This window comes from Acinonyx jubatus, chromosome D1, assembly GCF_027475565.1.
Source record: "Acinonyx jubatus isolate Ajub_Pintada_27869175 chromosome D1, VMU_Ajub_asm_v1.0, whole genome shotgun sequence".
Taxonomy (NCBI): domain Eukaryota; kingdom Metazoa; phylum Chordata; class Mammalia; order Carnivora; family Felidae; genus Acinonyx; species Acinonyx jubatus.
In genome coordinates, this window is record NC_069390.1 from 111,966,287 (window position 1) to 111,977,513 (window position 11,227).

An 11,227-nucleotide genomic window follows, 5' to 3' on the forward strand; every position below is an offset into this window, starting at 1 on the left:
AGCTACATGATGTGTTGCTTAAACATAACAACAAGGGCTTCTTCCCCATATGTCCATTTGCTTTCACTCCTTCCTTTCCTCTTCCTGGCGGGCCCCAATGGTCCAGCCACTTTTTCTTCCTTTACGTTATTTCCGTCACCTTTGGCTAATTTCTCCCTGTAAATGTTCTCTCTTGCTTACCAACAGCAGAGGAGTGGCTACACCAGGGAGTTCCTGGGGACCGGGGGTGCCCTCAGATCCATCATTCTTTGAGGTAGTCAAAGAATTTTGTGTACAGTGACCTGCAAATCTGCAGGCCCCACCCCTTTCCATCCCTAGGGCACTCTTCTATGCAGACAGACTGGAGGCGTGATTGATGCAAAGTAGGACACGTTCTCCCCTTCATGATGCCCCAAATATACTGAAGTCACCATAGAGAAATAAGTGATAAAAACCAGAAAGATGGGTAGAGTTCAAAATCTTGCTTTTTAATCTTAAATTTGTTAAATGGCGTTACCCAGCTACCGCTTACAGTCTACACATGTTGGGTACGTTTCTGCACCAGGCTCTGTACTAGGACCCTGACACTCAAGAGAGAGCTCAGAGTTTGTGGACTGAGAGCGCAGGCAGGACTAAGAGAGGGTTCATCTCAGCAGTCCTTGGGCAACAGGGATGGCCTTTCTGTTTTGGTTTCATCATCGTCCAAAGGGAGGCAAAAATAGTATCTGCTTCACAGGGCGGTGGGTGTGAGTGAGAAGGATGTGAAATGACTGTCCCATAATAAATCCTGAGCTCGTATGGGGCACCGCCCAGGCCCTCAGCAAGGCGCACAGTTGAGAGTACATGTATGGATAAAGATTTAAGAGCAATCCAAGTGTCACAGGTGCCCCCGTAGAAGACTGGATGGGGATCACTGGGGCAAAACAAATAGGAAATGGCCAGCTCTAGTTAAGGTGTCAAAGAAGGAACATCTTGAGAAGAAAGTAGGAGTTTCCCAGGAGGGAGGCGGGGCGGGGGGTGCGTGGCTTCCAGACAAAGCAGAGGCACTGATAACGCAAAACAGCCTGTGCGTCTGGGGACAACTGCAGGCAGCTCCAAGGGTCATAATGCAGTTAGAATGAGAGACGGGGCCCAAGGAGAAGGAGGTATAGATGACAGGGGGCCTGTACCTTTCCAGAGAGACCAGTGTGAAGTTATAAAAAAAAGAAGGATATCTTTCAGTGTCCTGAATAAGGGAGTCACCCAGTAAGATTCATGTGGTAAAAAATCTCACTCTGGCAGCAGTGTGACTGGAGCAGAGCAGACAAGATGGCAGGTTGGCTAAACCAGGCAGGCCAGGACGTGCTGGGAAACGTCTTCAAAGTGCTCAAAGAAAAAAACGCTCATCCAAGAATCCTGCACTTGGCTAAACTATCTCAAAAATGGAGACCAAATACGACATTCCCAGATAAACAAAACTGAGAGAATGTGTTGCTAGCATATCTGCCTTACGAGAAATACTAGAGCAAGTTCTTCAGGCTGAAGGCAAGTGACGCTGGACAGCACTTTGAATCCACATTGAAACAACAAAGAGCACCAGTAAACGTAATTATGTAATTATGATAGAATAAAGGTATATTTCCTCCCTTTCCTTCTCTTAACTGATTTTATATTTTTTAACGTTTATTTATTTTTGAGAGAGAGAGGGAGAGATAGAGAGTGAGCAGGGGAGGGGCAGAGAGAGAGGGAGACAGAGAATCTGAAGCGGGCTCCAGGCTCTGAGCTGTCAGCACAGAGCCCAACGCGGGGCTCGAACTCATGAACCGTGAGCCAAAGATCATGACTGGAGCCAAAGTCAGACTCTTAACCAACTGAGCCACCACCCAGGTACCCCCAATTTTAAAATTAACTGTTTAAAACTGCACGTATATATGTTTATTATTTATATGTATAAAATTGTATCGTTGGGCCTATAATATTCAGAAACATGATACATTTATCAACAACAGCATCAAAGAAGTGGGTGTAAGGAAAATTGTATTAAGCTGGGGAAATGATATCAAATCTGTAATGCAGGTTCACAAGAACAACAAAAGAAAGGAGAAATGATAAAAAAAGGTTAATATATCAAAAACTGTAAACATATACTTTCTCTCCTCTCAGCTTCTCAAGAAGACATTAAATTATCTAAAATAGTAATTAGAACAACGTATTTTGGGGGTTCATAACATACACAGATGTAATAAGTATAACAATACCACCACCAAAAGGAAGACCAAAGAATGAATTTTATACGAATAATGTTTCTGAATCTCAGTGAAATTAAGTTAGTATAAATCCAACGGTTTGTGGTAAAGTAAGGTATATATGATATGGTCTACAGCAACCACTAAGGAAATAACTTTTTTAAATGTAGTGAAAAAGTCATGGAAGAAATTAAAACGGTACACTGGAAAATCTTCACTAATGCAAAAGAAAGCATTAAGGAGGAAAAGGGGAAGCAAAAAGACATGAGACGTGTACAAAGCAAAATGGTGGAGTCAGATCCAATTACATCAATAATATTAAATGTGAATGGATTAAACAGTGTAATCAAATGACAGAGGTTATTAGAGTGGATGGAAAAAAAAAAAAAAAACAAGACCCAGCTCTATGCTGAAGGAGACACACCTTCATATTCAAAGATACAAAGGGACTAAAAGTAAAAGGACGGGGAAAATATCTATCATACAAGCAGCAATCATAACAAAGCCAGAATGACTATGCTAATATCAGGCAAAACAGACTTTAAAATAAAAAGCATTACTAGGGATTCAGAGGGACATTTTTTAGTGATCAACCAAGGGTTGTTGATCAAAACAAGGGTTTATCAAAAGGGTCAATCAACCAAGAAGATAAAACAACCCAACAACAGACCCCCAAAATTCAGGAACCCCCCCCCAAAAAAAAGACTTGACAAAAATGAAGGGAGGAAACAACTGAATAATTATAATTGAAGGCTTCATTACTTCACTTCAGTAATGAACGGAGCAAACACACAACAAGATGTGTAAGGCACAGAAACTGTGAACAGCGCCACAAACCAACGAGCCCTAATGGTGATCTAGCAAACACTTGACACAAAAACTAAATCACGTTCTTTTCAAGTGCTTATTGCCCAGGATAGGTGACATGTTAGGACGCCACACACGTCTCAACTGAATCATACCAAAGATCTTTTCTGATCATAATGAAACTAAGCTAGAAATCAATATCAGAAGGAAAACTGGATAATTTACAACTATGTGAAAATGAACAACCGGTGTGTCAAAGAGGAAATCACAAGAGAAATTAGAAAATACTTAAAAGAAGAATGAAAACAAAAACACTGCATTTGAGAACATATGGATTCAGTGACAGCAGTACCCAAAGGGAAATGCACAGCTCTAAATGCCCTTTAAAAAAAGACCTCAAGTCCATAACCTAAACTTCCACCTAAGACCCTGGGTAAAAGGTGCAAATGAAACCTAAAGCCAGCAGAAAGAAGTAAATAATGAAGATTATGGTGGAAATAAATGAAGTAGAGAATACATAAGCAATTTGAGAAAAATCAACAAAACTAAATTTGGTTCTTTGAAAAGATCAACAAAATAGATACGTTTCTCACGAGTTGACCTAATTAAAAAGAGAAGATTCAGGGTGCCTGGATGGCTCAGTCAGTTGAGCATCAGGTCATGACCTCAAGGCTCGTGGGAACAAGCTCCACATCACGCTCTATGCTGACAGCCTGCTTGGGATTCTCTTTCTCTCTCCCTCTCTCTCTGCCCCTCCCCACTTGCACACACTCATTCTCTGTCTCAAAATAAATAAACTTTAAAAAAATAAAAAGAGAAGACTCAAATTACTAAAATCAGAAATGAAAACGGGAACACTACTACCATCCTTACGGAAATTAAATGGATTATAAAGGAGGGCTATGAGTAACTGTATGCCAATAAATATGATAAAAGACCTGAAATGGACAAATTCCTAGAAATAAATAAAAGAGTGAAGCTGATTCAAGAAGAAATAGCCTGAACCAACCTATAACAAGTGAAGGCATTTAATTCATAACCAAAAAATGATCCATGAAGAAAAACCCAGGACTACATGCTTCAGTAATGAATTCTACCAAAACATTTAAAGAGGAATTAATGCCAGTTTTTCACAAATTCCTGTAAAAAATAGAAGAGGAGGGGCCATTTCCCAACTCATTATATGAGGGCAGTATTACCCTGATACCAAAACCAGACCAAGGCATCAGAAGAAAATAAAACTTCAGAGCAATAGCTTTTGTGAATATGGATGCAAAAATCACTCAAAAATACTTCTGAAAATCAATTAACGTAATACACCACATTGATAGGTTAAGAAACAAAAGCCATGTGATCATCTCAAATGCAGAAAAAGCATTTGACAAAATCCCACACTGTTGCAAAATAAAAACTACTAAACAAACTAGGAACAGAAGGACACTTTCTCAGTCTGGGAAAAGGCATCTATGAAAACCCACAGCTGGCCTCATACTCAATGGTGAAAGCCTTGATGCTTTCCCCCTAAAATGAGGAACAAGACAAAAATTTTCACTATCACCACTTCTATTCATCACTGTAATGGAGGCTCTAGGCAAGGCAATTAAGCAAGAATGAATAGAATAAAAGGCATTCAGATTGGAAAAAAAGTAAAACTGTTTAGATCTCATGACCTTTTATATAGAAAAGCCTAAGGAATTCTCAAAAAAAAAAAAAAAAAACCCAGTAGAACTGATAAGTAAGTTCAGCATATTTGCAGAATGTGAGTTCATTTTGCAAAAATCAATTGTATTTCTATACACTTCAACAAATAATCCAAAAATGAAGGTTAAAAAAACAATTCCAGTTAAATAACACCAAAAAAAAAATAATATCTAGAAATCAATTTAATAGAAGTGGAAAACTTACAACCTGAAAATTACAAAACACTGTTGAGAGAAAGTAAACAAGACCTTAATGGAAAGATATCTCATGTTCATGGACTGGATGCCTTAATATTTTTTAAATGACAATACTCCCCAAATTGATCTACAGGACTCCGCATGATCCCTATCAGAATACCACTGGATTCCTTTGTAGAAATGGACAAGCTGATCTTAAAATTCATATGGAAACTCACCGGACCCAGGAAAACCAAAATATCTTGAAAAAGAAGAACACAGTGGAGGACTCAGCCTTCCCAATTTCAAAACTTAACTACAAAGCAAGAGTAATCAAGACAGTGAGATAGGAACATGAGGGTAGACGTAGAGATCAATGGAATAAAATCGACAGTCCAGAAATACACCCATATGGTCAGCTGATTTCTGGCAAAGATGCTAAGGCCATTCAGTGGGGGAAAGAATACAATTAAGTACAGCAGAATTAAAGGAATAAACAGGAGTTCCATTTCGTACATGCAGCGTTTGGCATCTTGGTGAAACCCAAGAATGGAAATGTCCAGAAGACAGTTCTCTATACAGGTTTTGAACTCAGAGGATTCAGGCTGGCAATGCCAATTTAAATGTCATCATACAATCAGGTGGAAATGGAGGCCATCAATATTTTTCCACATTGTTACAGAGTCTTTGTTCCAAAATCTTCCCACAGCCCTTTCCCTCAAAGGCAGGGTTCCTAACCCCGATGTGGGATGGTCTCCTCCCTTCTTCCCACTCCTGACCACTCTCCTCCTAGACCACTTGTAGAGAGTGGTCTACACTCTGCACAAGGCCCTTCCTCCCCCAAAGGCCATTAATTCCTAGCTTGAAGTAGATTATGAACTTCAAAGGGGATTCCAGGTTTTCATCTCACTAGAAAGGTCTCCTTGAAGAAACTTCCTGAAAACATGGAACTTAGATACCTTACCATGAAATTACCCATTTTGCCCTCCTTTCTCACATTTTCCTTAAGCAGACACAGCTCTCTTTCAGTGCTTCAAAGCAGGCAGAATGGGGTCAGTTTTTGCTACTGGCACATGCTAGAAATCATCATAATCGACACACCAGAATTCCTACCCGATCTAAATTCAAAGCATTAAGTTAAACCACATGCTGGCACTTTACCAAAATAGTCCCCCAAGCCCTTAGATTACCAAGGTGGAGAGTAAGATAACATATCTGAAAAAAAGCACCTCACATCTATAGCGCTATGATATCGCCAGTAAAGTTTAACTGCCAGTCGTGATTTCTTCAATATCTATTTCCATTAACCAATATTAAATGATGAAACAGAAGCTCATAGAGGAAATAAACATGGTTACGGGTCAATTGGTTTTAGTTGGTATTCAGGTTTTACAAACAAGATAAGACATTGCGGGCAGTGATTTTAGCAGGTACTTGGTACATGACAGATGCACAATAAAAATGCATTTCTTTCCTGAACATTCTCATTCAGCTAGTTTTTGGATGGCTTGTGTGTTAGGAATCATGGTGAGTATTTCCTCATATTCTTTCATTTTCCCTCTGCCTTCTCAACAACCTTGAGAAGTAGGTGCTCCTCTCTCCACTTAACAGCTAAAACATTGCCTCTCAGAGAGCTTACATCATTAGTTCCAGGCCACCTCGCTAAAAAGTGGTCCATCTGAGGCTGGATTTCGTGCCCTGTGAGTCCAAACCCAGAGGTCCTCGCCATCCTCCGCACAGTCATTCTTCGTGACCTTTTCCCCATTCATGTTCCGTCATCAAACTACGCACACCCGTGGCTCTCATCCTGTCTTACAACTTCCTTTTATCCTCAGCAGAATCCGAAACGTAACAGTAGACCTTCTGAATCGTAATCGCATCTCCGCTGCGTTCTCTGGACTACCTCCACATTCTGTAGTCCTCCTTTCTCCACCTCTTCTCACCCTTGCCTCTACTGCAAAATGTTACCCGGATGAAGTGTGCTTGAAGATTAGGTAAAGATTAAGCTCCTGGATGACTTAAGGGCCCAGGTCAAATCACCAAGTTTACTCAACCCCATGCTAGCAGGTCCGTTAATGGTTCTTGGTGTCTACATATGCCAGGAACGTGTGTGTGTGTGTGTGTGTGTGTGTGTGTGTGTGTGTGTAAATTGTCTTTCATCCTCATGACCACTCTTTTCCAAATAAGAAAACCAGAGCTGAGAGCTCTTTCCCCTGATCTTAGAGCCGGGAGGTGACAGAGTCAGCTCACACCCAGAGCCATCTGATAGTACACAGTATGCTTTTTGCTCTGTAGCAGAAACCCTCAAAATCTGCCCACAAACCAAGGACTAGATTATCACAGACTTTGCACCAACCCACAGCAAAATAGGAACAGGACAACTTCATAAATGTAGGGGTACAGTCCAGGTCAGTATAAAGACACATTGTTGGCAAGAACCGTCTTTTATGCTGAGATTATGTCCTTTCTGCCTTTTTGGTGTTAAGGTCTCTTTTCTTTCTGAAATGATCATAAAAGTAAGTGGTAATTCTTTTCGATGGTTTGATGGTAATGCTCTTCCTGTTTCTCCCGAAACACTTTTATGTATGTTATTACCCCTGTTATCCTCTGAAGAGTTATGTATAAGATCTTAGGTATTACTGCCACCCCTCTTTGTGAATAAGCAGACAGATAAAAGAGAAAGATCTTTCCTCCATATCTTCCTATTGGGTTGATAATCAGTATTCTCTCTTTAAAATGTATTCCTGCCTTTAAACTGTTTTTCTGTTCTCAAGAACAACAGGTATTTGCTCTGTCCTTTCCCCAGCCCTCCCCATCCACTGTGATATAACACCCACCCACTGTAACATAACACCCATCCACTTTAATATAACACCCATCCACTGTAATGTAACACCCATTGACTGTAATATACCACCCACCCACTGTAATAAGAAGCATGCAGTGCCTGTAACAGGCAGACTCCCACTTGCAAGTGGCTTCCCTGCAGGCGTTCTTTCATCAGTCACTCGTTCGGATGGAGAACACATTTTGCCGCAAAACAGTATAAATGGCGATTATGATTTCAAGGTCCCTCCTAAATGTTTGGTTAACATGCACAAAGCTGAGGCACAGGCCGGTGTACGAAGTGCAGCCTCGAGGGCTCCATTCCGAGCAGGCGAAAGAGAATACAGACACGAAAGTCCTTCACCACTCCCTGAGCACGGGGCTGGCTTCAGACAAAGAATTTGAGGAAGGCAGGTGCACCACCCTCCCACCACCTCCCTCTCCGCCTGCAGAGCCCCCCCTCGCCCTCCCCTCTGCACTTACTCCCCAAGTATTCTAGGCTTTAGATCTCTCTTCCTCAAAGCTTCCATTTCCTCCATAAAACCGTGTCAGGGAAGCAAGAAGACACAGCCTAGCGAACAAAGATTAATAAGCAAAGGACTTTGAATGAACGACTGCAGATTTTTCACAGCCTGGAAGGGAGTGAACAAAAGAAATGTAGGAGCCAATGTGCCTAGGCCGTTCCTATTTTTTCCTCCAGCTTTGCCCCGACTGCTCTCCTGAGACATTGCAGTCACTCCCAACACCCAGGTGCCCCATCCCCACACACGGTATCGACACTTCTGGTGACACAGTAAATGCTTCCCACTTTTATCTGTGTGCAGTGACTCCCGAAAAGGGAGTTGGGGACACTCGGCATCCACTCCCGTCCACACCACTCCACCAAGCAGCTCAACCCACTTGTCACTTTGGCCCGACTACTTCTTTCCTGGTGTGGGGTCCCTCCCAGTGTCCAGACAGGTCTGTCCCCAGCCCACAGCCTGCACTCAGAGCCACCCGCCGGGCGCACTGGGCAGGCGGCTGTCGTCTGTGGCTGCAGGAAACTGCCCCACACTCCAGGCACCAGCAGGAACCGGCTGACCTCTCGGGGCAGGGGCGGGAGGGGGCGGGTGGTGTCCACTCTGGGAATGTGCCCACGGGGGGCTCCGTGCCGACGAAGAAGGAACTTTCTCACACTTGAGACCAAGTCTGCCTAACTGCCTACGTGCCGAACCGTACGAGTCACGCTGATTCATACGAGTCAGTCTCTTTCACAAGGGGCAACGCAGATCACAAAGAGATGTATTAAACAGTCTTCTGAGTTATCACTGCGTGGTGGTTGCTGATCCAGAAAAAGAAAGTTAATCTATTCGGTCAGTCGTATAATCTTTCCAGGAAACAAAAGCGATTTAATTCAGTTCAACTGATTTCAAAGCAGAGGCTCAGTTATCCGAGATTTTCTTGTTTCTGATCTCTATCTATTGACTGTTCACATCTGTGTTTATTCGCTCTGCATTGTTTGTTTGATCCTTCCTCCACGGCTGCGAAGCAAGAAGCCCATGACTAAAAAGTCCCCATGAAGGGCTTTCAACTGATTCTTGGACGAGAATCTAAGCCCACAGATTCATGCGTGGAGGGGGGCGGGGGATCATTGAAACAGTTAATAAAGCACCAAAAATATATGTAGAGTTTCTTTCAAGAGGCAGCGTGTCTTTTTTTTAATTATAGGAACATGTTGCTATAACGCATAGAATAACTCTAAGAATTAAGGATTAATTAATAATTCCAAGAATAATTCTAAGAATATATCTGTTTAGACTGTTTGGAGCAAATGATTGCCAAATTAGCGGTCCTAGAATCCCAGGAACTTGGAAGAGAAGCGATAGAGTGTGTGTGTACATGCGTGTGTGTGCACATGTGTGTGACACAGAGAGGAAGAGACACACACACGTGCATGTAAAGCCACAAATCAGCCCTGGCTAAATATGCCGGAGTAGCACCGTGTCACCTGCAATGGATAAGAACCTCTTATTAACATCATTCCTGAAATAACACTTCTTCCAGCTATGACGAACGAAAAGGCAAAATGGAAAAAGACTACCCAAAGAATACTGAAGAGGAATTTTCAGGAGTTAATGGCCAGATAGACGCTGCTGTGGAATTAAATGGTGAGTGTTTCCACCAAAAACTTTCTTTGTGGAAACTGTGGCAAGAAATCTGGGCTGTGCGTTCACATGACAGAAAACAGGTTTCCAAATGGGAGTTCTTGTTCTTAATGTCAGTCGTGAGTCCCTTATAAATTTAGCGAACCACGTCGCTAGAAAGAGTATAAAATGCGTGCCACCCAGAATCTCTGTTTGCAAATAGAAAGGTTTAAAAGTATAGCTTCAGTCCATCAGTCGGGTACATCTTAAAGCCCATCCAGTAAAAACTGCCCTTTTCATCTTGAAAATGTGCATAGTCTTGGCCCTCCCAGGGCCTTTCCCTTTCCCATCACTCCTGAAATCTATCATGTAGCCGGGAAAGTTGAATTGAACTGAACCAAGTGGAATAAATGCGATTGGATCTGGTGGACCAGTCTACACATTCTTCTTGAGCATATAGCACAGAGCTGGACTCTGTTCAGAAATTCAGAGACCCTTCCTGATACATTCTCTGCTCTTGGGGAGAGGCTAACAACAGTCGGAAATGCCCCTCCATCCAACATAGATAAGATTACTAGAAAACAAGACAGTCTGTAATTTCGTAGTGAGTTGTGTGGCCATCTTCACAACAACTGCAGCAGGTGATCTAAGAAAGAAAAGATGAGAACCAACATTCCCAGTTGGAGACTTCACGGTGGGACTTCAGCTGAGGTTTACAGAATGGCCAGTGGTTCGCTAGGGAGAGACGGGGGAGGGGATTTCCTGGAGGGTATACCCCAGCGGAAGGTGAGGGATGAGCGACAAGTCAGAGGTCCTGTGCTCCAGCTGACAAATCCCCAGTTCGCCTCCAGGACGACCTCCAAATCCTCCATTTACGGATTTCTAGGTCATCTTCAGTAACCACATTTTCAACTTTGTCTCTTCTAGGCTACATTTACTTCTTTTCAGGACCCAAAGCGTACAAGTATGACACAGAGAAGGAAGATGTGGTCAGTGTGCTGAAATCTAGCTCCTGGATTGGCTGCTAGACAGGAAGGTCTCGTGTTTTCTAGGGAACGAATGCGAGCACAAGCAGCTGGTCCCTGGACGTAAGGACCAAGGCAGAATGTAGGATGGGGGGTTCTTCCCGTGGCCTTCAATCCTAAGGGCAATTTCCAGTTCATCAAAAATAATTACGCTTCTACATTTCTTCACGGTTGTGAATTCATAATTTTAATCAAAATGGGAGATTTCTATAGATGGTCAACTTCACATAAAATCGGAATCAACACAATGCTCTCCTCTGTGAGACTCCCACTGCTGTTGTTTCTTACCCAACATACTGAAGCAAATTGAGAAATTTGGGTTTTTATTTCTGAGAAGAAGTCTATTTGTGGATTCCCTGACATGT

General features: G+C 42.4%; 1 protein-coding gene across 1 annotated transcript in view; it reads left to right on the plus strand.

Moving 5' to 3' along the window:
- The window catches only part of MMP20 (matrix metallopeptidase 20), a 51,081-nt gene extending 39,854 nt beyond the window's left edge, over positions 1-11,227 (plus strand). Inside the window, exons 9-10 of the mRNA XM_015073924.3 lie at positions 9,758-9,861; positions 10,765-11,227. Of these exons, the coding sequence (XP_014929410.1) occupies positions 9,758-9,861; positions 10,765-10,865 (205 nt within the window). The 3' untranslated portion in view covers positions 10,866-11,227. The remainder of the gene's footprint in view (positions 1-9,757; positions 9,862-10,764) is intronic.